This window comes from Phragmites australis, chromosome 5 (assembly GCF_958298935.1).
Source record: "Phragmites australis chromosome 5, lpPhrAust1.1, whole genome shotgun sequence".
NCBI lineage: Eukaryota > Viridiplantae > Streptophyta > Magnoliopsida > Poales > Poaceae > Phragmites > Phragmites australis.
In genome coordinates, this window is record NC_084925.1 from 39,661,545 (window position 1) to 39,689,248 (window position 27,704).

The following is a 27,704-nucleotide window of genomic DNA, read 5'->3' on the forward strand; positions in this document are numbered from 1 at the left end:
TTTGAATTTCGAGTGGAACAGACCCCGCGGCAGCTGTGATACCACGGAGGCCCTTTAAATTGGAGTCTCAGGGTTCCTCATGAATCCTTTCGTGCCTCTCTTAGCCTCCAAGCTTTTTCCGCTTAGAGTTCTTCGTCCCCGTCTCCATTCTTGATCTCACAACAACCTCCATCGTCATCCGATGGCACGTACCAGTAGTGAGCCCACCTTCCCCCGATCCAGTGCGACGCGGCGAGGCTGAAGGCGATGCACAACGCTGGCTTGCTCACTCGCCGTCCTTCCTTGAGGCAGCACATTGCGTCACTCTCATCAGCACTCCGTAAAATCCCTGAATCACTTGCTTTTGTTATAATTACGATCGCAAGCGAATGGCTTTTGTTATAATTACGATCGCAAGCGAATGGCATGTAAGGGAGAGTGACGCAATGTGCTACCTCAAAGTCTGATGAGAGAAGCAAAATTTAATCTATGCAATTTTATTGACTTAGGCATTATCTACAAGCTCAGGGAATGTAATAGTCTAACAGAGTGGCATATGAGTTGGCTAATCATGGTATGCCTTTGCATCGTGGTGCTTTAGGATGTGTTTGGATTAACACTGACGCTCATCTCATTAAAAAATTAACGTTAACCTGGCTTCCTCCGGTAGGTTTGGATGGACGTCAATAGTTAGTTTTTTCTCGTCAACCACAAACAAAACACGAGCACCCTATTGCTACGCCAAACTTTTGACGAGCCAACAGATTAACGGAGTTAGCCGGGGCTCAATCCAAACGAATCCTTAGTGTGTTATGGCTAAAAATGACCCCGTCTATATCGAGCCTCGGTGGCCAGCGATTTCGCTTCAGCCTTGGTCAAAAGAAAGTTATATGTTTTCCTCCATTTTTTCAATAAGTTTACTCTCTTTCACAAGGTAACTCTCTTTCAACCAATCAGGGTACCATGGTTTTGCAGTGAAATATCCAAACGGCAGCACTTCGGCCGTGCATACCTAATGCTATAGTAAAATGATCGTGCACTGAGGTATCATCCTGACCGTCCGTTTCTCATCAGGCCCGGCCCCTAATGCGTTCGTCTCCGCCTCAATAAGCAGCTAACCCTAGCACACTGCCGCACCTGAATGAATCCCACTCACGCACCCATCCATCACACCTGTCCTTCCATCCGCCTCAGCGTCCCAATCGCACGCGCGGCGCGCGCCACCCGCGATGGCAGCGATCTCCGGCAGCCACCTCGTCCTCTCCTCCCCCACCGTATCCCGCCGCCTCCGCCAGCCGCTCCCTCTCCCTGCGCGCACCGCGCGCCCAGTCGCCGCCTCGTCCTCCGTTACCCGACGCGGGGTGGCCGCCGCCGCGGTGTCCAGCCCCGCCGTGGCTGCCTCCGCCGGGAAAGATGGTCAGGGCTTCTAACGCCACGTTGAAGCATTCTTTTTCTCGCTTGGTTTTTGGTTGATTGGTAGTAACTAGGAGGATTGGCGCGCCTAGCGTCCGTTGTTTCACAGAACATGACAAAAGAAGACTAAAAAAATTATGTTCACCGATTTTGGTATCTCAATATTTATTTACGAATTTATTAATATTTAACACATTTATTTAATTATGGGGAAAATAGTATTATTTTTATGCATGCACACATAATTTTAATATATAGAAGACAGTAATACGTATCTAACAAAAATTGTTTCATTTTTTTTTAGTTTTAGATTTTTTTTTTTGCATTTTAGATTATTTCAACCGATTTATCAATATGACTATTATATCTTTCGCTATTTTTCTGGAATTTCCTAAAAAATTATATTATACATGTAAATATACTGATTCGTATATGCATACATACATGTATATGTACACATATACATCCCATTTTGGTTTGGCGAGAGGGGAGGCAGCGAATCACCTGGGCTACGGATTTGTCGATAGGTATATATATGTATCCATATCCATATATAGGTGTATACATACGTAGGACTCACATAAACAGTAGCTACAGTACTTGAACCCCTAGATTCACTCCAATTCTTGGAGCTTTAATATATAGTATTGACTAAGGTTCTGGTGATGGATATGGTATGTTCTTGGTATCGACGAGGGAAGAGTAAGTAGGTTTGGAGCTGCGACAAATTGTGAAGTTTGGGAGATTTGTGATTTGGGACGGTTAAATATGATTATGTGATCAGGTCATTTCTTTTGTGTGCCAATGTTGCTTCCTCATTGGACTAGGTTGCAGGTTGCTGATAGGGCTCAAAAGTCTCCAGTATCCCCCCCCCCCCCCCGAACTAGAAATCTGGAAGGAACGCTGCTGCGAAGTGTGGATGCTGCGGTGATGCACGGTCACCTATGTCAAATTTCAGGCTCGTTTTTTGTTTTGTTGTAGCAATTAGATGGATGAGGAATGATCTATGATATTATGAATCACGAAGCAAGAAGGGGGGCCTGTTTTTTCTTGTGACAGTGTATGCTAAACCTTGCATTTTCCTCGAATTCATCAACGCTGATATTTTGTGCAGTTTGATCTTGCTTCACAATGCCCTTGAACTAACTGCTGTGCTGTAAAAGTTTTAGTTGTGCCATTTGTCGCTTGTGCAGCCAATCTAACTTTGTTTTTTGATCCCCTGATACTAACATATGCGACTAAATGCTTTAGGCATCAACAGAAGTTTTCATTACCGACGATGTAAAATTTGTTGTATATACACTTCCTTTTTTAACTTTAGTAATTGCTTGCAGCCAAACAAGTTCCTAAGGATTTCCTTCATATCAATGATTTTGACAAGGATACAATAGTGAAAATTCTTAATCGGGCGATTGAGGTTAAGGCAATGATTAAGTCTGGAGACAGGAGCTTCCAACCATTCAAAGGAAAGTCAATGGCAATGATTTTCGCCAAGCCATCAATGAGGACCCGCGTTTCATTCGAGACAGGATTCTTCTTACTTGGTGGGCATGCCATTTATTTGGGTCCTGATGATATCCAGATGGGTAAGCGTGAGGAGACTCGTGATGTTGCTCGGGTACTTTCTGGCTATAATGACATCATTATGGCGAGGCTTTTTGCTCACCAGGTATGATCATAAGGTGCATGATTATGATTTCTTTTGAGTGACATGTTTATTAACATAATCTGCAAGCACACATATTCTGGATCAAATTTTTACATATTTGGTCTGTCTGTGCCATGTTACTTGAGCACTAACAGTTAGATATCTACCTCAAAGCCATGAGCTTTAGAGTGGGCAGTTAAAGCAATATTTTCCCAATCTGAAATCGATTAATATGAAATATCAAGGGTGTGTTTGGTTCATGACCCTAAGAAGTCAAGCCAAAATTTGGCCATGCCAAAACAAGGGTCATGCCAAAATCGGGGCAAAAAAGTATTGAGCGGTTTGTGGCCAAGCCAAATTTTGGATGGTCAAAATTGGGGCGGACGTTTTGGCCGCCCAAATCTTGCCTGCGCGGACAAATTTTGGCCTCAAACCAAACGGAGGCCAAATTTTCTGGGCGCAGCCACAATTTGGCTTGGCACATTGGGGTCATAAACCAAATACGCCCCAACTTTGATTTAGTGTAGACTTAACTAAACGATAAGTTTGTTTCATTATAATAATCTAACAGCCTACCTAGAAGCTGTTTGGATCCATGATGTTCATGAACAAATATTATTGTCTTGCCAATTGTCTTCTGTGGCTTCTTGATTTGCTTATGTTCTTTGATATATCAAACATGTTTCCTTTGATGTATGAAACATATAGCTGTTGTTTGGGGTTAGTCAGTTACCCTCAGATCATATTCTTTTGTTGACATGGATATTATTACTGAAATACTTGATCTTCCTAATTTACTGTTTCCACTCTACTTTCAAGCACTGTGTTCTTATGTTGGTTCCTATGTTGTTCCATCTAAGCACTGTATTCCTAACTTCTCATGTGGTTTTGGCAGGATATTCTGGAGCTGGCTAAATATGCATCTGTACCTGTCATAAATGGTCTCACGGACTATAACCATCCATGCCAGATAATGGCTGATGCACTTACTATGATTGAGCACATTGGTCGTATTGAAAACACCAAGGTAGATCATTCTATGCACCATTGAATAACTTATATGCTCTTTTTGTCATGTTAATTGTGACTGGTTCCCTTTTTCGATTGCTATGTAGGTTGTCTATGTTGGCGATGGAAACAATATTGTGCACTCATGGCTTCTATTGGCTGCTGTACTTCCTTTACACTTCGTATGTGCTTGCCCCAAGGGATTTGAGCCAGATGCAAAGACTGTGGAGATTGCCAGGAGTGCTGGAATCAGTAAGATTGAAATAATAAATGATCCCAGGGAAGCAGTTAAGGGAGCAGATGTTGTTTATACAGATGTTTGGGCCAGCATGGGACAAAAGGAAGAAGCTGATTATAGAAAACAAAAGTTCCAAGGATTCATGGTTTGTCTATCTTCTCATTTGCATCTACTTTTGGTCCTTTCTCATGTCGATCAAACTGAATGGGAAATAGGTGCCTACCATAAATCATCCTTGTTTTACTGGATGCCAACTACATACGCTTGTGCTGGTTGATATGTTGATTTAGTAGAAATTGGAGAACTAACTATTTAATGTTATAAAATTTCAATGCTTCAAGAATAATGCTAATCTCGTAAGGGTCATTATGACGCCCTAATGACAGTGATAATTGTACAGGCATGTGAACACTTGCGCAGTATGTGTTGTTTTAGTCTTTCTCAGCAGTGATAGATGTACAGGCATGTGCTTGCTCATATAGTGGCTCTCAGCTAAGTCTTCTGTTATTCTTCGATCTTGCAGGTGCATGAAGCCCTGATGGAGATTGCTGGTTCGAAGGCCTACCTTATGCATTGTTTGCCTGCAGAGAGAGGGGTGGAGGTGACAGACGGTGTCATCGAGGCTCCCAACTCAATCGTGTTCCCTCAGGCTGAGAACAGGATGCACGCGCAGAATGCCATCATGCTTCATATGCTCGGCGCTTAATTCTCCTATTGGGCACCAGTATTACACTTCAATTCTAGGACGTCGCTGAGGGATTGAGGCTGTTTCGGCTTTAGCACTGTAATCCTAGAGTTTCTCTGGAGGCGTGCGGTAGCGGTTTAGGAACATCTCAGTATATGCAGATGATATGGCTTGCCTTAACCTGATATCTGTACTTCCGGGCGGTAGCTTGTACTGTGAAAAGGTTGGTATTCCTGAATAACTACTAATCAAGATAGGCGTTTGTGAGAGATCTGCTTGAAGCCTTGAACATTATCTGAGCTTGCAGAAAAATTCACCACGTGTATGTTCTATACTTACAGGTTATAACCTGTATAGCTTCAGCGCTAGGTATCCAACAACGACTGACAGCCTAGTAGCGTCATTACAGGCTGCTCAGTATAGCAAGCTTCCGGTTACCAACAAGTACAACGCATCTCGCGAACTCAGCAATAGCCAAAAAGATACTAAGCTCACAGTAAAACAGGCTGCATCAGAACACCGTAACGAAGTTCGGGAGGTAAGAATTTATGTAACCGTGATTTTTTATCAGGCAATCGTTCTGTCAAGTGTTGGTTTGATGACAAAGATTTCATAAGGGTCAAGTGCTTGCACTTGACATGGCATATAATGGAAAGAAAAGGCACTTCTGCTTGTCTTAACATGAACAGCAGGTAAAATCCCTTTCATGGCTTAAGTTCGCGCATGTTAATATATGTCGTACTATCAGTAAGCTGTTGAGTTGATCATGTAGCATCTGCAATTGAGCAGCTGGAGATTACTTCCTCAAGCCTTCAATGATATACGAGCCATACAGGTCCCTGTGGTATAACATTTGAAATGGTTAGTATGAATGGATCGATTTCAACAGCAGCACATTATTATAGAGTAGTATCATATTATGCGCGAGTAAAGAAGCAAAACTCACATTGAGTACTTGATTGCTTCGATAGCATCTTTTGCTGGGAGGAACTCATTCACTGCAACCTCTTTGTTTTCATTCTTCTTATCTGTCAACGGAGCAGAAATATAATAATTAGACTAGTTACTGCAGTTGATGATCTGTAAAGTAACAATTGGAATGTGCTACGGATATAGTTTAGGAATATATACAATCTTCAAAGAAGCGACGGATCTCTTGAAGGCGATGCGGGGGAAGCTCCTTGATGTCCGTGTAGTGACGGAATTCAGGGTCATCGGCACAGACTGCTATGATCTTATCATCTTTCTCGCCCTAGTGATGTTGAATGATGATCAAATAAGATGTAAGAACTCAGCCTTGAGATAGAACCAATTTATAAGGAACACTATTATTCTTTCAATTCTTCTGTTGGTTGGTCAAAACTCACACATCAAGTGATCACAAAATTGCATGGACAAATACAAGGCAGTAACCCATAGTCAAAGAGAAGCAGAGCAACTTCTTTGCAATTGAGTGATGGAGAAATTTGACCTGATCAATCATAGGCATGAGCCCAATAGCACGAGCTCGCAGGAAACAGCCAGGGACAACTTGTTCCTGCCAGAGAAAGTGTCAATGTTAGAACAAAACTATAATAGAACAATATCTTATTGTTACATTAGATACCTGCATCAGGACGAGGACGTCCATGGGGTCGCTATCCTCACAGAGTGTGCGTGGAATGAAACCATAGTTGTGTGGGTAAACAACAGAGGAGTAAAGAACACGATCAACCTGAAACAAATAAAATCTTCAATTACCTATAGTCAATGTGAAAAACTAGCTGTTGTAGCATAAAAAGTCTTCCATAATCCTATGTGTTTTTTTAGGGGAAAACAATAAGGGAAGCCCCTACTGTGTAGCATAAAAAGTCTTCCATAATCCTGTGTGTTTTTTAGGGGAAAACAATAAGGGAAGCCCCTACTACGGTAATTATATTAAATAATAAATAAAAGAAGTGCAACTATATGGGGTGAAATCCCCAAAACAAAAAGACAGGGAATTAAACACAAGGTGGAGTAGCTAGAGCAGGCTATGTGCAAGAGGGAGAAGGCTATACAACATCATTGAACCAAGAAGAGACACTGAAACTAAGAGTTGACTCCATTCTGTGCCAGTGAAGATTAACTTTCATCGATGAAGCAAGATTTCCACTGGTGAAAAGTTGGTCTAGTTTGTCTGAAGATATGACCATTTCTTTGTTTCCATATCTCCCAAGCAGCAATCATGAAAACCTCCATGAAAAAGGGATTCTGAAAGTTAGCCTTTGCTTTCTGAACCATGGCAAAGAAGTTGATAGAGTGATCCCAAGTGATTCCAAGACAATTCCAGCATCAATTACTGAAGAGCAGCCAAAAAACAAATGGTATGTGGTTTCTTCAGTGTTGAGATTGCAAAGTTATAGTTGTCTCCCTGTACTTTGTAATTTTTTCTTTTGATGAGATTTCTTGTGTTGAGGTTGTCCATAAATAGAAGCCAAGTGAAAACCTTGAGCTTTTTGCAACATTTAGATTTCCATATCCATGTAAAAGGTGTTGGAGGTGCAATTGACATGAAATGGAGGGCATAAAATTTGCTTGATGAATAAATGTTACTCCCCCGACAATATTGCCAAGTATCTGTTTGCCTATTTTCCTGTTGTACCTCAAGAATCTTCTGCTGTAGAATTTGCAATTCTTCATGAGCTTGAGTTGTAAGTGGAATAGGGAAGTGAATCTGAGGAGAACTATTACTGAGGTATTCTGCCATAGAGACATTCTCATTCTTTGCAAATGTGAAGAGCCTAGGAAGCTGTTCCCTTAGGTAGTTGCCATTCCACACATCATTCCAGAGTAGAATTGTAGTCCCATCTCCAACAATCCCTGAAGCAACTCCTCTGAAGTGATCACAGTACATTATATCCCTCCACCAAAAAGAGCCTTTGTCTGCTGTTGCATGAGGTACTTGTCCATTTGAGTAGTGTGTTCCAACTCAGGTTAACCCAAGGTATGTCCATCTTGTTATAGAATTTGTGCAAGTGTTTATAATCCTATGCGTTACTAATCGATATACTGTTAATGGCACATCCGTAGGACATGTCTTTTTTCAATTCCTATGAAATAAAGTCTAAATTTGTACGGATCAGTTCTAATTGACAGATTGTGCAAACTCTTGGTGTGTTTTAAGCATAAAAGCTAGATTTCAGCGATATTGTTTCCTATCCAACAGGGAGTACAAGGTGCACATAAAGACCAAATGATTCGAAGTTAACAAATGCATTTAAACAATATTAACAAATTCTAACATCAAATAGGACCTCACCTTGATCAGACCAGTTGCCTTGTCCAACTCATACTTAACCTTGCTGCCTCTAGGAATTTCAACCACCTGATATTAAAAAAAAACATGTGCATGTCACTTCACTTTATAGGAGTGTAATGTCAAAATAATTAAAAAAATACAGGTAAAGACAGATTTGAGATATGCTTTATGTCAACGCCTCAGCTAAAGACATGTAAATAAAGGAGTTCAAGCTAGAACAAATACTATCTACTAGTATGTAGTCTTAGCTGGTTTATACAAAACCGTTGTTTGGTGAATATAACTATACCCTAGTAAGACAATTAGAGACATGGTTGAACTGGTACATCGAACATCCATATTACAAGACAATTTGAAACATGTTTGAACTAGTATATCATATATTCATATCATGGCCAAAGCGGTGTAAGATTCGAATATCATGAGTTTTGATTTGGTACAATGCAACTTAAGCTCTATAGCATGTTTCAATAGACCTAATATATGTAGGGAGGTTTTAAATCGAGGAGTCCAAGCCTGCAAACCAGGCCCACGAATTTCAGTCCCTATTCTGTCATTTGACGCTTACTGTAAGTATGAAAAGCTTCAATTTGGTGTCCATCAATATGATCAGATTCAGAGGGCCAACCATATTTGCAAATTTAGTATAGTAAGAGGTGAACTTACGCAGTTGAAAACTTCAGGAGCCCCTGGTCCTGCATTTGAAGGCACATACAATAAGTCAAAGATGAAACAGCAAATTACTTATAGAACAGAACACTTGTGCCTTTTAATATTGTATACACCATAAGCAAATGAAAAGGTGACAATATTGCAGTCTAAAGAAACATAGGGAAATGATAATATCCTTGATAAGAGATTAAGAGCGTTCAGTACCTATCTCCAAATCATGCCATGGGTGAGCAGCAACATGTCTCTGGGACATGGAAGAAAGGATACGCTCATTGAGAACAGCAGGGGGGAATCTTGAGCCTGTTTGGATGTTTCCATCAGCTTCTCCAGCCATGGCTATATGATTTAAAACAATTTCATTAATTTGAAAATTTCTCTAAATCAAGGACCATAAGAAGCAAACATGAAAAGTTTAATAAAGTGAGGTTAATTGTGAGCTCCAACAACTCCAACCATAGGGTAAGCAAAAGAGTACAGGATTTTGGGAAGTTATGCTGCAAATCAAATAAGTGCATAATTACTACGAAAGCTAATGTTGTTGTGCTTTGTATATTTAATCGAAGTACTGTTCTACTATATGCTTGGTGGTCAAATGACTCAAATCACAGGAAAATAAATTTCAGACTGAAGTCATCAAGGGTTATTCTCTATTGCAGCAACTATGCACCAATGATACAAAACATCAGTTGCTGGTGAACCAAATTCAATTTCGTTATATGCTTGCAGCCTTGCACTTCAACTCGTACAACTGAATGCTCAAATAGCTGCCAGATGGTGGATGTATGGCTTTTATATTTTGCTTATTACTGCATGTACAAGGTTTGTTCCTACCAACACTGTTCAACGCATTACACATTTACACTAACATGTACCAACGCATATACTGCAATTGTTAACTACATACATCGTTTCTCAGGCTTCACACAAATATAAAAAACGGAAAACCTGCCCATGTATTCACATGTTTGTGCATGAGATGCCTGATCCTCATCATTATATTTTTCCATAATGACAATATCAACATCGGCACCTACACAAAAGTTGAAATTATCAACTAAGGACACAACATTATATGCAACTTTGCCCATCTCAAGAATCCGGTTTAGGCAACTGTCCCTGATCTCAGTGTAATAGTATCCAAGATGACGTAATTTTGTAGTTTCCTGAACCAGGATCGCTTCAATCTCTATTGCCTAAAGACCAACACGATGCCTAGTGATCTATCAGCAGACTTTAGCAAACAGCATATGCAATTTTCCACTAAAAATTACTATCACAGTATCCATGACCTTACCAAGTGACTAACTGAACATAGACATTCTTGCTCTGTTGTCAGCAAAAATAATTTACAAACACGTTGAAAACGGTCTGAAAAATGGGAGGAAAACAAAATCAGAAGTCTAAACAGCAACCAAATAACTTTTAGCGCCATAGACAGTCAACAAACTGGAAACGCAGAAAAGTTCTTTCTCCTGAGTAACTTCAAAGACATACAGAAAAAGGAAAAGGAAAGTGCCCTTCTAAGTAACTTCAAAACAGCACAAAGAAAGAGACCAATAAACAATGCCAGGTGAACTTAATTTAAGCGATTACCAAGGGATGCGTTCGATTAGTACTACTAATCAACGCAACTTACGAGCAGCATCCAGAAGGATTGCGATAAATTAATTGAAACTAGCATGATCTTAGTCAAAAGTTAAGACAAAATATGAGAATATGACATCAGCGTCCTAAATAACTCCGCATCAGACAACATGAAGAACCTGGTCCTGAACAACTGCAGCGCCACATTTTGCAAATAAAGGAATCATCCACAAGTGTAGTTGGTACAAAGAAACACATGGTCACAGCTAGAACAGTATCTCATATAGGAAACAATCCTCAGAAAGAACAGGCGGGGAAAAGCCAACGAGGTTGTAGTGCTGCACTGCTGCTACATGTTTATAGCAAACTCAACAAAACAATAAAGGAACGGTCGAAAAAGAAAGAAAAGGAACACCACACAAAGAGGAACTGATCCAATCCAAAACAAATGGATGTAGATCTAAAATAAATAACTCGCCAAAAGTTCTCATATAATAGGGTGATACTGATAAGAAAATGTTTGCCCCAGTAACAGTAGAAAAGTGCATCCAACAGCACCGAAATGTACAAAAAAGAAAGGGAAAAAATGCAGAAAAAGTAAGACAAGCCCGCACGTACGAATCCTGTGTTCCTGTGTAACAAAAGAAAGACGAAGGACAAAACCAGCAGCATCTGATCACAAAATACACCAGATGAAGCGGAGTAAAGGAACATCAAAGAAGCACCAAAGCGAAACGACCCCAACGGGCGCATCGGAAGTCAAGAAAAAGCAGCCGTCGAGCAAGAAACAGCACAAGGGCACGCACGGGCAAGCAAGAACCAAGATATGCGCTCGCACGGCCCCACGTCCCAACTCCGAAGAAACCAAGGCCATCAAGCCCGCGATCGACAACCGATCTATCCAGCCGGAACGAGGGAAAGAGGTGGGAGGAGGAGGAACCCCACGCCACTCACCGGAGCCGATCGGAAGGTCCCTCCCTCCCTCGGTGGCGAAAGCGAGGAGAGGCGAGTGCGAGTGCGAGGTGGCGGAGTGGTCTCGTATCCGCTGCCGCCGCTGCTGCTCGATGTGATTTGTAGTATTTCAGTTCAGCCCCAGCCTCGCTTTTCGGCTACGCAAGGAGGACAGGTGGGCCCGGGCGCCCCGCACCGGGTTGACGCCCGTCCGATGGGAGCATGGGGCCCACTTGGACGGTGCGGATCACGCCACGCGAGGGATAACGCTTTAGTGGAAGCAGCGTAAGGCGGAAGCTGGGGTGGGAAGAGAAGCATATTCGGAAGATTCTATCTATATATTTATCTTATTTATTAGATAAATTAAAAAGAAAAAAAGAAAATAAATACGTATTATTAAGGAAAAAAGTATTTTACAGATATGATCTTGTAGAATTTGCTTCCTATCTTTTCTATAAAAAATAATGTTAATGATTCACGATTGATCTAATTTATAATATGATATATAGTAATAATTATTATAAAATTTATAATGAAATTAGAGGAAATCGTGTGTAAAGAAATAAGAAAGTAACTAAATTTGCATATATAACAATATGAATTGAGTCCAAATTGAGTCGGAAGCCCGGCGTGGGTAGACCTCGTCTGCTGTGGATCAACACGGAGTGGACGTCCGTACTGCCGAGGATTCCATTCCGGAGCAGCTTCCACAATTCATGCTTAGGAGCCATTTGGTAGAGCTTTGATTCTGTGGTGAGAGTGATTCTGTGGTGGAAGTAGGGTGAAAGTGATTCTGTGGTAGAAGTGATTTTATTTGTAAAATTGTTTGGTATACTAGTGATGAAAGTGATTCCTGAGAGAATATTATGTTGAAATTGAGGAGAATCAGTCGGGAATCAGGTGGAAACTAGTTTTTTCAGCTTCCACCTCGCTATACAAAACGGGAAGTGATTCCTGCGCGAAATCACTCCCCGACCAACCCGTTTGGCAGTGCTGGTAGCGATTTCAGCACGGAATCAGCTCCCAGAGCTCTACCAAACGTGGCCTTAACGTTCGTTTAAGACTTGTATCTCGTGCTAAATTGCAAGTATTGTAATGACGATGAACTGGCATGGGACGGGTATATAGGTCCTCTATTAATGGAGAAGATGCAAGACAATTTTGGATATTTTCGTACCCTAAAACCCTAAATAGTATATTTATGGTATCTTAGGTTAGCTAGTGTTCTTTCCCAAATTCCCAGCACAAATTTGATTTCGTTATCGCGATTCTGATCACATATGCGTCTCAGACAGATTTTGAAGTATCGGGATCTGACAACAGTAGGCGGTGGCGAGAGTTCACGAGTTACAGTGCGAATTCTATCGATTTCAGAGACTCGTTGGCAGAATAGGGGAGGAGGTGTTTTAGACATGTTTATTTTAGTTGGAGATTTTAAAATATAGTTTGTAAATTTTGAATTGTAAGAAGTTGAATCGTATAATTTGTAGAAACTGGTGAAACTCATGTAAATTTTGAATTGTAAGAAGTTAAATTGTATAATTTGTAGAAACTGGTGAAACTCATATTGCTAGATTGTGATCTGAAGTGTTTTTTTAACTTGTAGATTGTGTATTATAATCTAGTGATTTCAACTGAAACAAATAGAATCTTAGTTGTCCTTGGATTTTACGGAATTGGTAGGTAAATTCAATTCCACATCTTATAAGCAACCAAACATCCAAATTGAAACCAGACTAATTCCAATCCCATAATTCAGACTCCAATTCTGGGATCAAAACAGGGTAAGAATTCATTCTCACTCAGTCAGACCCAAAGTTCTTCTTCTTCGCCGCCAACCATCTTGACCAGTCGGTAGCTTCTATACCCCTCCGCGCTCGACCAAGTTAGCAAGGTCTCCACTCGAGAAGCAAATTTTATAGAATCTTGTCTAGAAAGATTTTCGTGAAATCTCATCCATACTATCAATCTTGTGATCTAATAGCTAGGTTGAAAAGGAAAAAAAAGATTAACATATATCATAAAACAAATTTTTTATAGAACCAGATACTATAAAATTTATTTCACTCCAGAGGGTTTCAGTTGTGCATTGCACGAGTACCAGAGGGTTTCATCTATTTCTCTTCTTGGAATCCGGACCATAAAAGAATAATTTTTTATATAACACAAAGCTCTTCACTCACACACAGTTGCCGTAGCGTATATTACTAGTTTGCATCGATAATTCACATGACACAAAATTACACGCTTGTTTTCATATGTATGAAACAAAACACCTTGCCACGTGCCCACGTAACGTGTAGGCACTTATTCCCTGGACTTTTTTTACATATCCAAGCTAGCTGCGAGTGCATAGACTGCGTGGGCACCAACAAAAAGGAGGCACCGTAGACTAATTGCACAACACAGACAGGAAGGACCATTGGACCAGAAAAAAAGACATACCATGATTGATAGCACACAGCGAAACAATCACCAGACAGGATTTCTATCACAACTGAACCACATGCAGATTCACGCTTCGGTTGTTCTGTCGATCTTCACCACGCCATCTCAGGGAGCTAACTGGCAAGCTCTTGCGGTGGATACTCATGAACTTGGCAACGAATTATATAGTAACAAGATTTATGATTAAAGGAGTTAAATAGATGTCTTAATAAATTTTTGATAAAATTAATGACCTTCTATATGGATCATCTAATACACTTAAAATTCAAACGAAATCAAAAATAGATAAAAGTTTTAGTAAAAGAAAATCGATACAACATGACTTCACGTATGATACATGAACCATATGTTTTATTCAAGATCAATTCATATGTATTATCACTTAAAAGATCACAACTAGCAAATAAACAAGAAAAAATGAATACCGTTGATTATCTAGAGACAAGAGAATTCAATACATCATCATATAAGTATGTGTATGCAAATTTTATATCTCTAGTAACAAGAAGAATGACCTCACAAGATACTGACATTTCAGAAAAAATCAAAATGAAAATCAAATACGGAAACCGAAAAACTTACAAACTTACAATGAAACTAATAGATGAAAACTAGAAGAAGGTGAGCACAATAATATAAAGAAAAATAAACTTCATTGCAGTAGAGGTCAACCTTATTTTAGTCAGATTAAAAATATTTTTCCTTACAAAGCTCTCACCTAATACATAGACTAAGCATTTCTCTTTCTCTCATCTAAAAATTATCACTCAGCTCTCTCAAATGGTTGGTTCCTCCTCTCCCGTAGCCATACCCCTCTATTTATAGGCCTAGAAAACTTGACCCCTAAATTTTCTTATTTTTTCTCAAAATACCACTCTCTTATATTACACTTCTACCTACCACCGATGATATTTTAGTCTATTTTCTTCTTCATTTATCAGACGGCCACGACACCTTTATGACTTAGCTTCGCCTCGACGCAAACTTCGTAATTGTGCCATATACTCCTCCAATCCTCCCACGATTTTGAAACCAAACTGCGAAACCCTAGCACGCTTCTCAAAGCGTGACTCACTGCCTTTTATACACCTTAAGCAAGTGCTCCGATATTGATGTGTGTACTCCGTCTTGCGATCCTGCAAGTGCTCCGATATTGATGCGTGTACTCCGTCTTGTGATCCTGACCACCGGCAAGTATCTTCCGTTTCTAATCCCTCGGGCCGCCTTGTCACTTCCACCGGCATCCTCTTCGCTTGACTTTATCAACACGCAATCTTCATCCATCTTTCATGCTTTGCTTGACCTCCACATGTACCGATAGAATCACCCTTAATTCCGCTTGGTCTACTTGATCGTCTCGCACTAAGCACCTCGATTGCCCTGATCACCCGCAGTCGAACACCAAGTTGCAACTGTCACCTGCACACTATGAGACAAGTAAACATGTTTCTTCAAACCATCTCCAAATCATCTTAGGTTAGCTCAATATCAAAATCTTCAATTGAAATCTAATTCAATTCCGAGCACATCACAGTAGTTTTCTGAACATCGGATGTTCTGATCTGAACATCGGAACATCCGGTGTGTGCACTGTTCTCAACCCGAAGCACCACCCACCGGAACATCCGGTCCGGTTCACAGACATTACATCAGAAATTCGTCAATTCTAAACACAACAACTCGAGTTAGTCATGAACAAGAACAAATATCCACAAACACATACTAACCAATTTCAACATAAATCAACTATTGTCAATGCCTCATCACATGCAAATCAAGACACTTCTCCACTTGGTTTCTCAATCTCCTCCTTGATGAGTGCATTGACAACTCTCAAAACACAAAGATTTAGAATAGAAAAGGTGAAGCACATCCAAGTGACCAAAACTAAGAAAGAGTTAACACAAATCACTTGGCATAAGATAGATTGCAAAAGGCCAAAAATAGGCAAAAACAAGCTAAAACCTCAAAGGAGCAAGAAACGCTCAAAAATTCAAAAACAAATATCCCACTTGATGAATACACTTTTTTTTATTTGAGATGTGTTACAATTTTTCTCATTTCTCTTCTTTAGAGCATATTCTCTTCTTTGTACATATACTCTCCTCCTTTGGTAATGCAAACACTCAAAGATAAAACATTATGTAATGCATGAACATGTAATCCTAGTGAGTTTTTACAAGTATACCACAAAGTATTTGCAAGTACTAGAAATATCAAAAAGGACTTCGAAAAGAAGATGATGGAGCTCACAATTGCACAAAGGCTCAAAAAGAGAGTAACACAAGAACATGAAGCTTGACAAGTTAAATCCGAAGAGTTGGTTGACGCATTTAATTTCACATAGCCGAATCATGTATAAGGTGACCATCACATAAGCATCCACTCATATCGAGAAAATACCAGCATTAAGAACTAGCTATTTTAATCCCACACTAAGCAAACAAGCATTCATAATAGTACGCTTTACAAACGCTCACATATGAAACTAAGACTTAGTTAGATTAAATGATTAAAATAAAATGATCATTTATGCACATTTCTTTTATTTTTATCCTCAAGTTGACTCTTATCAAAGCAAAATGTCACGCAATTGAGTACAGCAAACACCTTGATGCTTCAAAACAACCGTATTGGATCATATTTTAGCACAAGATATTTGAATTCACCAGATTATTCATATTTTCACAACGAAATAAGTGTTCACTTGATTAAGTCAAGTAATGTCTTTACGACATAAGGGACATATGTTCCTCCAAGGTTCTATCATGAGCTAAACATTTGACAAAGATGGAAAATATAGTGCAATATTTTCCAATTCAGAATCTTGAATCAAGAAGGCTAAAGCAAAATATCCAACAAAATAGCCTTAACACAAGTATTAACTAAGACAAAGCAATTACGAACATGGTGATCAACAATGTAGCATTTCATAGTCTACATGATTCATAAAATTACCAAATTTCATCTTAAGAAAAACTAACTTGCTTGAAATGTATCATATCAAAGCATCAAGAAGAGTCTAAGATTAAAAGTTTGCTCCACACAACTACTCAACTTAATCCAAATTCAAATCTAGCAACCGAAAATACTAAAGACATACAAATCAAAGCTCAACTACCATGATTATCTTACATAATGAGATGCAATACAAATACAACAAAAGTAAGATAGATCATGTACAAAAGAAACTCCCTCACACATAATGCTATAGAGATAGCACGCCCCAAGCTCTCCCTTCAAATAGGCAAATCTGGTAGTATTTAGAGGCTTGGTGAAAATATCGGCTAACTGGTGTTACGTATCAATAGGTTTGTTTAGCATGAAAATATATAACTCGACATTGATGCAAATATGTACAGGTGCTGCATAAAAATATATACATTATCAGACAAAATCATATACAGACTCTAAGCTGCTTGTTTTTCGAGATCAGAGTATTTTCTTTTTTATGTTGTTAGAGTATTTGTTGTTTGTAACACGATCCATTAACAAAGGAGGAATTAAGCTAGCAGCAAATTCTTTTTTTTGCAAAGGAACTATACAGTTGTATTCTTTTCCTTCCAGTATTTGATTCTAGTGTAGATAGTTGATAAACAGTTTCATGAATTTGTTTATATTGTGATCATTGATAGTAATGTTTAGATATACACCCTAAATTTTGTTTTATAGAATAAAATAATTGTTGGTTTCCTGATAGTTTACTCTGTGATCTGTTAACTGTCGTAGCTTACTCTGTGATCTGTTAACTGTCGTAGCTAACACATGCGAAGATTTTGGAGCAACTCTTGTTGGCCTTTGCCTGGGGCATCACCAGAGGATAGGGCCTTTGAAGCATGATCTACACTCAACTAAAAAATTGTCTATTGTGAACTTGAGCAAATTTATGATACTTTTCCATCTTCTATGATTATTTAACTTGTTCAAGCGAAAGTGCAAATGCATGTTTGTGCATAGGCGTAAAACAAAGGGACTGGTCTATTTCTAAATTTCCTGGTACAAACGGGCATTGCAACCATATCTGATACTCCTGGTATGAAAAAACATTTCTGCAATAACTGAAGTCGCTAGTATGTTATGCAGATTGCACCACTTCATTTCAATAACAGAGAGGAGAGACAAATCTAATGGTTGTCTTATTTTCTTCGTAGTACATGTTCTTATTTACACTATCTCAGATTTTCATGAAATTTTGGAACATCGTTGGTCTATGTTGCAGTGGCTTAATCTATTTCTGCATATTCTTGTAGTAATTGTGTTTTCCAGATGTGTTATTTTGCAGGTCCAAAAAAAAAAATCGATGAAACGACAGAAGTTAAACTATCACACGGAGTAAATTGGGTAGCTGACAATAAACGTGAGTAAGAATATCAATGAAACGACAGAAGTTAAACTATTTACTAAGCGTAAAAAGACAAGCAGGCTATACGCAATTTGAAAGCTGTGGTGTGAGATATTGCACTGACATCAGTTACATAATTGGCAGCGTTAAACTCTATTTGCATCATAAAGCGAAGTGCAAATAACAATACTCCTAAACTATTAAAATGAAAACCTTTTTGTAGTACCCTAAATGATATCACAGCAAGCTATAATAAACAAGGTTTCTCCTTTAACCGGTAAATACACTTTGACCACATTTTTGTTCTGCTTCAATGTTCTTGGTAGTTTTGATTAAAACTACTAATGCGAAATTTAGAGTTTCCCTTCAAATGAGCATTATTCCGTCTAATAGCTCTTTCTGTCATGACTAATTTGACTTTTGTTCTCATATTTTTTACTCCTTTCCACTAAACTGCTACAATAATCAAAACCTGCAGAGCCACGAACATGTGGAAAGATCAACAGCCTAAGTCTCATTTTAGGAGAAAATTCTTTAGCCTCCATCAATGTACATTGCAGATAATTGTGAGACAAAATGTACATGAATTCCTAATAGTAAGTACATATTCAAAGAGATTATACCTCCCAAAATTAAATAAATTATAATGGGGCAGCTAACATGGTAAGAATAATCGATTAGCTAAGCATTTTCTGAGGTAGTTAGCTGTTGAAATCAGGATTCGAGCAGAGGACGGGTATTTGAACAAGTCGATTCTGAAACCTGCAAAATTACAACCATAACTGTAGGAAAAAGATTCAGAGGTGAAATCGGATACCTGTTTCTCTTGCAATCTGTCTTGACCTCCACCCCAGCCTACAAGATGTTCTCCTCAGCTATGCGACATACATCCCGTTGCGTGGTCCGGACGCGCAGAGCGGAGGCGCCAGTGGAGGCGAGGTGGCGGTGCCGAAGGTGGTGGTGGCGGTGAGGGCATGTGGAGCGGAGCCTGCAGTGGCGGCAGTGGCCGGAGTCGCGCGGAAGCTTGAGAGAAATCCCAAACTCTCAGGAAGCCAGGAATCGTGGGGCTTGATGATCGAATGGTCCTAACCTCCCTGTGAACAGATCGAACGGTGGCCAACCAAAGGGCGACGTGGACCATCCCAGAGCAAGGAACGCGACCGCGTTTAGATGGTAAAGAAAGATATGATCAGCAGCTTCTCTTCCTGCCTGTGCTGAAACAGGATTATTGCCAGGGACTGCAGGAGCTCCAGCAGGATATTCCTTCCCTTGTGACCGTAGTTTCGGTGTAGAAATTTGACCGGCTACGGGAAAATCTCTCCTTGACTGACGATCTACTAAAGCTTTCCATCGAAGAACGAAATCTGGGAGGAGTCCGGTTGCTTTTATTGCGTGATTCATTCTTTCCACCTGGGAGGAACGAAATATGGACAAGGTTGGCGCCTTGTTTCTGTGACCCTGGGAGGAGTACGACTGTTTCTCAAGTTTGAAGTTCTCTCATCATGATATTCTCCTGTACGGTTAGGTGATGTGTTTTGCCTTCTAGCACCAACTTGCGCATTCCTACCAGGATCTTTCGGCAGGCGAGTCCTCTCTGATGTCAATACTGCATCATTCCAAGGGCTTTCGTGCCACTCAGTTTCTGTGTCTGAAGGTTCATAGCCACTTCTATGCCTTATGGAAGAATCATTGCGAGAATGCCTATTGCGCCCTGAGTTGCTCTCTGGCATACTGGATCACTCGAATTTCGAAGTTTCTGTGGTTCAGAAAATTTTCAATCTTGTAATATCAAAATAATGAAATAAAAAGGTATAAACGAAGTTCAAATTCAAAATACCAACATTAGTTAAATTACCGAAGTACACAAACAAGATCCATGATGGGCTAGACTGCCCTTTTGGCTCATCTTCAACTGGTGATGATATCATAATAGTAATATAGCACTCGATGCAACGATGCAACTAAAACAATGTTTAAGTCGCTCTTTATGCTACATAATTTGAGCAGACAGATCGTACCGTAAACAAATTGATAAAAAAAAATTACTGTTATGTAAAACAAAATTTACAAATAAAATGAGCTAACAAGAAACGAGCTCATTTTATTCAGACTCCACAGACCATAGCCAATTTAATAATGTAGTGTTGCAAAGGTTGCACTCTTCCCTTGCTTCTCCATGGCAATACAGTACTAAATTGCAACAGACGACTTTGTTTATATGATCAATCAAACAAATTAGATGTTCTGGAAAAAATTTGGATGGGAACACAAAATAATAAAAACGACCAAATCATCAAGGCTTTTATATGAACTAGGAAATTGGTGTCCAGAAGATGCATGCCCAAACAAACAATTCATAAAAATGCAGATGATGGGATTTGAACCATGGTATTCACTATGTGAGTCTCTTACTAATTGGAGTACGAAGGTTGACATAGGCTAAAAGCAAGGATATGCTTTTCTGTCTGGATTTGAAGTAAATGACCCACCACTTTCTAAGTTTGTTCTGCGACTCTATCATCAGCACAAAATAACTAGGGAAATACATATCAAATTATACGCGTATGGTAGGATTATTGATGGATGATGGATTAGCACGTATCTTAGTTATTGAGACTAAATTGCAAGGAACATAAAGGATCTAGAATCAACTATCTGACGGTTACTGTTCACTGACCTCACTCATTCTTAAGATGTTGCTCTTCAAAGACCAAGGAAACGTGTAATTCAAATCATCAATCAAATAAGTAAATGGATCAAAGATGGATGAGGATGTTGTTACCTCAAGGATCAAGAGCAGTATGGCATTCTTCAACCATCCACAGTTGGAGGGCCAAACGAAGGATAAAAGCAAGAGTTATAAGGAGACAAATAAGCGGAGAAAGACAAGAAACACAGATTTCCTTTTTTGTTTTGTTGTGTTGGCATTCCTGTCCTCTTCTTTCACTCCATCAAGTATAGAAGAAACCAAAGCAGAAGAGAGGAAGTAGCCATTCTTCTCCATTACCTATGCTGCTTATTCTAAAAATCATCATCTTTTCCTAGGAACACAAAACATATTTTTAAAAGGAGCCAGCTTATGTAGGACCCAGCAGGTGTAGCATCTTGTGTTACAACTTCTGTAACATAGGCATCGATCCTTTCTCAACATTTTCTCATTCACCTTACTGACCTTGATAGGCAGAGTTTGAGATGTCTGCTAAATCATCACAAAATCTCTTTGTCTTTTCTTTTATGTAATTTGTCTGTCGCGTGGAGTATGGGTCTCTTGTTGATTTACACATGGCCAAATATCACGGCACATATGCTGATATGCAGGATAAAATTTTGTCAGATCATCAGCACATTCTGGAGTAGATCTGGTTCCAAGATTGCTACATTTCCTGGGTAGTATCTTCACCATATCCATTAGTTGCCTACTTGGATTGGCAACAGACTGAGGTGATGGTAAAAATAGACAAACAATGACACTTTGAAACATGTTCTAGAATTCTCATTAACCTCCAATAATTAGTCAATCGTTGATTAAAAATCAGCCCAACTGATAATTGTGATGTTGAATTACTTATTAGTTACTGTCTTATTGATTATTAAAGCAATATAGAAAGAAGAATATAGGAATACCATATTCGGAACATACAAAACTGGATACATATTCATGAGTCACCACTCTCCACTTCTTTCAAAATTCTATTTGGAACAAAAGGGCATTGTTTACAACTTACAAGTAGAGATATACAACAACAACAACAAGAAGTTGAGTTCTACGCTAGTGTATCTAAGTACTCATTCACTGTGGTATAATTTACATGTGGATACAGTTGAGTTCCTTCAACCGTCGAGTCAATTTCAAAGTATGTGTGGTCACCCTTGACAAATGTTGAATATATAAAAATTAAATCCATCTTCAAGGGAAATGGTGCATCTGCAATAAAAAAGAAAAGAATGAGATTACATGGCAAATACATAAAACAAATGTCTTTCATGAGATGATCAGCGATTAGAAATAGAAAGGCTTCACGGCAAACTTCTACGTACCATGGATTTCTTTAAGGAGTTGTTCTTCTGTTATATATATCCTTTTCAGGCATTTATTGATTTTTGCCTCCCAGAGGTCAACCAATTCATTCATTGAGCAGACGTTTCCTGGAGGTCTCAGATACAATGTCTTGTTTAATGTCCTGGGGTCCTCTATGGTACATAATGTAAATTTGGCTACATCACTCTCTTTAACAAAAACACCTGCAAAGAAAAGTTCTTCCTTGAGGCAACAAAATATAAATGTGGAAGACACCTTTTACTTTCCACCAATTCAGACAGCAGACTGGAAAGAAGAAAAGTAATATTATCAGACGGACCTTTAGTGTTTCCTTCACCAAATATCCTAATTTCATCTCTAGGAGGAGCATCTAGGCCTGGTTGCACCAGTGAAGGAAGCAAATATCGCATGAAGAAATTGCAGCAGATGTAGGTGTGAGGAATGCCTTCGCACTCTATTGAACGGCGGATTTCAATTTTCTTCTCATAGAAGCCATAATCTATGTCAGAAATTTGAACCTTTGTTGGATCGAGACCAAATTCTGCTGGAATAAATCTCTGCAAGAACTCACTGCAAAGTCAGAAGCAACGCTTCATTTTTCCTAATGCGATGGTCACCATAAATGTTCTGGAACACAAAGTCAGAAAAGGAAAGGAATTGAGCCTAGCACAGTTGGTCGGAGATGTGGGTGTACACCCCCACCACCAAGGTTCGAGTCCTCTTCGACTCGAATTTATGTGTCTATTTCTTCTTATATGTCACCTAGTTCCTCCTAGGTTGGTCGAGTTTTAATTCATCAAAAAAAATCAGAAAAGGAAATAAAATCCAGAATGACCCTCCTAAAAAATGTTATGAAAAACTAACACCTAACCAGTGATATCACCACAGATGGACCTCATATAAAATAACACCACTTAGGCAGTGCAGATTTTGCAGGTAACATGACTAGAGCTAGGTAAGGATAAGGTCGAACTGGTAAGGCAAACAAATGAGGAGCATTTTCTCAATATACATTTTTTTGTTATTTTTGTTCCTCTGTCTATTTCATTAGTGCCACATATGCTCTGGATTATTTTTTCCCTTTCCAATTTCTCTACATGATTAATCGGACCACCACAGTGCCAAATTCGATTTCTTCCCTACAGTTAACACTTGTGCGGTTCTGCCATCTATTTCACTGCATGTACCCATTTTCAAATCATTTGCATTCGAGGATAAACCCTTTGATATGACATAATTACCAGACTCGTGGAGAAAATGTAGCAAATTAAGCCAATTAAGTGGAAATGCATTGTGGCTTGCGAGCTCACCTTCACGCATCCTGCTTCCTTTATAGCACGAATCAGAGGCTTCTGCTCGAGCGCCTGCTTCGTGGGCACCGCGCATATCACAACATCCACCCGCCGCACCGCCGCGAGCAAGCTCGGGTAATCCTCCAGCGACCCCTGAACCACAGTGAAGCCTTAAAGCTTTTAACAGTTAACGAACTGAACGTGGAGAAACGCGTCTCTGGTGGCTCGGGAGCGGAGACTACGGGAAGGGCAAGGGGTGGCGCCCACTCACCTCGAGCAGCGTGGCGCCGGCGGCGACGAGCGGCGTGAGGAGGGGGGAGTCGGGGCGGGCGAAGTGGTGGGGACGGACGAGCGCGAAGGTGGGGTGGTCGGCGGCCAGGCTGGCGCGTGCGAGCCTGCCGCCGAGACGGCCGGTGGCGCCCACCACCAGGACCCTGCTCCTCGCCCTCACCGCCTCGTCGGACATCTCCGCCGCTCGGCTCGACGGATCTACGAATGGTGCGGGCGTTTGACGATGTGATATTTCAAGATCAGATCGAAAAATCGAAACAGAAACCGCTAATGTAAGACTGCATATTCGGTTTTTTTTTTTTAAAGGCAATTTGTCTACACCACACTAATAAAATGGTGCACTGTTTTTTAATAAAAATTTCTTATCTACAGGACACTATATACAGAAAAAAAAATGACCTATAGAGAAGAAAAAAATTATCCGTATCAAAAAATATAGTGTCCTCTAGACCATCTTTTCTTAGAAAATAGTTTAAAAGAAAACACCACATATTAATTGGACGGTTCGGAGCGAAGTTTAGAAGCAACTATCAAGGATGATGACTTCAAAGTTTGGACTGCTTATAGTAGGTAGAAAAATGACCGGATAATGACTAATCTTGATGGTGGTTTGGATGGTTTGGAAGGTTTGGAGCCTAAGATTCTATCAACGGATAAATATTTAGAAAATGATGAAGAAGTTGAGTATGGTAAAGGTAAGGGTGATCTATCTCTATTGTGAAGAAATCTAGGAAAATAGCTAAACAAAACTTAATAGCTACTAGATCCAATACAAGAGTTCCTACGGATAGTGTGCCAATTTAAGAGAATATCATGGTTAGAATGAAAAGCCAAAACCCTGAAGGACCAATGTAGTAATTCTTCTACTAACTCTTTTACTATTCTTAATAATACTTCCAATAATCATATTAGATAGATTATTGATCAATTAGATATATGAGTAGAGAATGTTGAAGTACTATTTCGGCTTTTAAAGCTGATGAATGTGCTTAAGCTGTCATTGCTGAAACTAACTACAAAACCTATTTACAATCTCTAGCTGACAGGGATGTTAGGGATAATGAAGAGTATTTGTCGGATATGACCATATAGGTCATTAGTAATAGTAAAAGGGATGTTATAAAAAGCAACTAGATTGATAACGCAAGGTTTGTTCTAGATAGAGCTAAGAATAAGGGGTCAAGTAGTAAAAAGATATTAAAATAAGATTTCTTTTCTGAAATGTTAGGGGGTAGCTAAAAAGGTCAGAAGAGGTCAAGTGAAAGAGATTATTAAGCAAGAGAGATTAGATGGAATTGTGCTGCAAGAGACATTGAAGGCCAAATTTGATAACAAGGAGTTATCTCAGTTGGTTGATAATCTAGAGTTTTTTTGGTTTTGCTTACTTTCTAGGGTCTCTCTAGGGTATTCTGGTGAGCATCAAAGAAGATGCTCTTGAAGTGGAGGACCATTGGGTGGGGTGTTTTGTATCAATGTGACCTTGAGAGATAGAAGGTTAAATTTTAGATGAGGTATGGTTACAATATATGAGCTTGCCAATCTTGATTTATGAAATGATTTTATCAAGGAGTTGCAAGGGATTTGTGATAAAGAGTCACTTCCTCTTATTTTTTTAGTGATTTTAACCTGGTTAGATCCAAGTAGGATATTAATACAGGTAATATCAACCCAATACTAGTTGATTTGCTTAATGGTTTCATTGATCTTATCATCTTATTGAGCTAAGAAAGAAATGGGGGAGGTTCACTTGGACTAATAAGCAGAAAAACCTGATAATGGGGAACTTGGATAGAGTGCTGGTATCTTATGATTGGAAAACCAAATACCCTCTTAGTATTGTAACTAATCTGATCAGAGTTGGTTCAGATCATACTCTCATTATGTTGGACTTAGGAGAAAAGCATATGTCTAGGCAAAAGTATTTATTTTTTAAGAAATTGTGGCTACTGGGATGAGTTTAAAAGATACATTACTTCAAAACTGGGATGAGTGGAAGAAAAGAATACCATATCATATTTACTCCTTGGATAAATGGCATGGTGTCTGTCTAAAGTTAGGCAATTTCTCAAAGGGTGGAAGTTAGCGTAGATTGGTGTCTAAGCAGTTGATTGATCTTGATCAAAGAGTGGAACAAGGTGGTCTTATGGTTGATGATTGGGGTCTTAGATATAAATTAGAAGAAGAAATTGATCATTTATATCTCATGGATGAAATATACTGGTAGCAGAGAGGTGGTCAAGATTGGATCTTACAGGGAGATAATAATACTGGGTTTTTTCATCGATATGCTAATGGTAGAAGAAGGAAGTATTCCATTTTCACTTTGAAAACTGAGAATGGGATGATTTCACAGCATGGTGATTTGGAAAAATTTATTGTGGATTTCTATAAAAATCTATTTGGTTCCAATGATAAGGCAAACATATGTCCTCTGGTGTAAAATTAATCACGACATACTCTTGTTTGAGTAGTCTATCTATTTATACTATGGGTTTCTATCTTTGCCAGCAGAGGTGCATGGCAAGATGGATTCTATCAAGGCTAACTTCTTTTGGCAAAGTGTTGAAGATAAGTTCAAATACCATATGGTTAAATGTGAGGCAGTGTGCAAACCTAAAGAGTTTGGTGGCCTAGGTATTGCTAATACTCATGTTTTGAATAAGTGTTTATTGATGAAGTGGATTTGGAACATCATTAGGAATAATGAGGAAACTTGGTTTAGAACTCTTAGAGCCAAATATATGTATGATGGTCTGTTTTTCAATTCCAAGAAGAGAGGTTCTTCTTAATTCTTGCAATGTTTGCATAAAGTTAAACTTTTGTTTAAATGGAGGGCTTATTACAAAGTCAATAAGGGAGACAAGGTTGTCTTCTGGAAAGATACTTGGCTTGTTGATGCTCCTATTCATATTCAGTATTCTAAGCTGTTTAAACTCAGTGGAGACCCAAATATCCTTGTGGAGGATTGTGTCATGGATAATAATTGGAATATTGAGTTTAGAAGAAGAAAGCTACACCCGAGTTATATGGAAAGCTTCAAGGAGTGACCTTGAATAACAATGAGGATGAGGTGTTCAGAGCTTTGGATAGATCTAGAAAGTTTTCAACTAGATCTCTTTATAGATTCATCACTTTTAGGAGTATTATTAGCAAGGGTGCTGGTAAGATTTGGAAGAGCAAGTTGCCTTTGAAGATTAAGATTTTTCTTTGGCAGGCTACACATGATAGATTGCAATCTGCTGCTTCTCTGAAAAAAAGGGTTAGAGAGGAAGTGAGCATTGTTACTTGTGTGGGCATGTTGAAACAATTGACCATATTTTGTTTAAGTATCCTTTAGCCTGTTTTGCTTAGTGCTTTCTCATGGAGTGTTGATTGGTCGACCTAACCCAAGTCCATTGAGGACCTTTTGTCTAATTCGCTTAGTTTGAATTTTTAAAGGCTTAAAAAATCTGGGTGTCTTTCTTTTTATAGGTTTAGTATGGGTAGTTTGGCAAGCTCGTAATAAGATGGCAATAGAAAGGAAATTTCACGTGCTTCCCATTGATGTGTATTTTCTGGGATTTTATATTTGCATAAATGAAAGATATTGCTTAAATTGGAAGACGGGATGGTTCTGGAGGCAACTTTGTCTAATATTCTTTAGTGGATCTCAACCTTTAATATGAACCATAAGCTAGTGTATGATGTGGTGGAACTTTAGAATTTTTGCTTGTGATCGACTAGTTGGGTGTGTTTGGTGTAGTTTCGGTTTCCTTTTGTTGCTTCTGCTCATGGGTGAGCTGTTGGCCTGTTTGTTCTTTATTCTGGACTGATAACTTATTTGCTGGTTTCCCC

General features: G+C 39.2%; 3 protein-coding genes across 5 annotated transcripts; 1 reads left to right on the top strand and 2 right to left on the bottom strand.

Moving 5' to 3' along the window:
• Nucleotides 1-1,074: 1,074 nt before the first annotated feature.
• LOC133919618 (ornithine carbamoyltransferase, chloroplastic-like) lies at nucleotides 1,075-5,240 on the top strand. The gene is made up of 5 exons (XM_062364059.1): nucleotides 1,075-1,395; nucleotides 2,727-3,061; nucleotides 3,936-4,067; nucleotides 4,156-4,431; nucleotides 4,810-5,240. The coding sequence occupies exons 1-5, from the start codon at nucleotides 1,209-1,211 to the stop codon at nucleotides 4,990-4,992; spliced, it is 1,113 nt and encodes a 370-aa protein (XP_062220043.1). The 5' UTR covers nucleotides 1,075-1,208; the 3' UTR covers nucleotides 4,993-5,240.
• A 270-nt stretch (nucleotides 5,241-5,510) lies between these two features.
• On the bottom strand, nucleotides 5,511-11,611 carry LOC133919619 (soluble inorganic pyrophosphatase). 3 transcript variants are annotated; one of them, XM_062364062.1, is made up of 10 exons: nucleotides 11,462-11,581; nucleotides 10,218-10,291; nucleotides 9,128-9,259; nucleotides 8,918-8,946; nucleotides 8,252-8,317; nucleotides 6,578-6,685; nucleotides 6,443-6,508; nucleotides 6,103-6,223; nucleotides 5,918-5,999; nucleotides 5,511-5,810 (listed from the first exon to the last, which is right to left on the bottom strand). In XM_062364062.1, exons 3-10 carry the CDS (start codon nucleotides 9,255-9,257, stop codon nucleotides 5,768-5,770), a joined length of 645 nt encoding a protein of 214 aa, XP_062220046.1. In that variant the 5' UTR covers nucleotides 9,258-9,259; nucleotides 10,218-10,291; nucleotides 11,462-11,581; the 3' UTR covers nucleotides 5,511-5,767. The 3 variants fall into 3 exon arrangements, with proteins under 3 accessions (XP_062220046.1, XP_062220045.1, XP_062220044.1); XM_062364061.1 differs by lacking the exon at nucleotides 10,218-10,291 and having other exon boundaries at nucleotides 11,462-11,611; XM_062364060.1 differs by lacking the exons at nucleotides 10,218-10,291; nucleotides 11,462-11,581 and adding an exon at nucleotides 10,687-11,384.
• A 7,130-nt stretch (nucleotides 11,612-18,741) lies between these two features.
• LOC133919621 (probable pinoresinol-lariciresinol reductase 3) lies at nucleotides 18,742-24,119 on the bottom strand. Its single transcript, XM_062364064.1, has 6 exons — nucleotides 23,851-24,119; nucleotides 23,598-23,732; nucleotides 22,607-22,844; nucleotides 22,287-22,490; nucleotides 21,956-22,173; nucleotides 18,742-18,804 (listed from the first exon to the last, which is right to left on the bottom strand). Exons 1-5 carry the CDS (start codon nucleotides 24,043-24,045, stop codon nucleotides 22,013-22,015), a joined length of 933 nt encoding a protein of 310 aa, XP_062220048.1. The 5' UTR covers nucleotides 24,046-24,119; the 3' UTR covers nucleotides 18,742-18,804; nucleotides 21,956-22,012.
• Nucleotides 24,120-27,704: the final 3,585 nt, after the last annotated feature.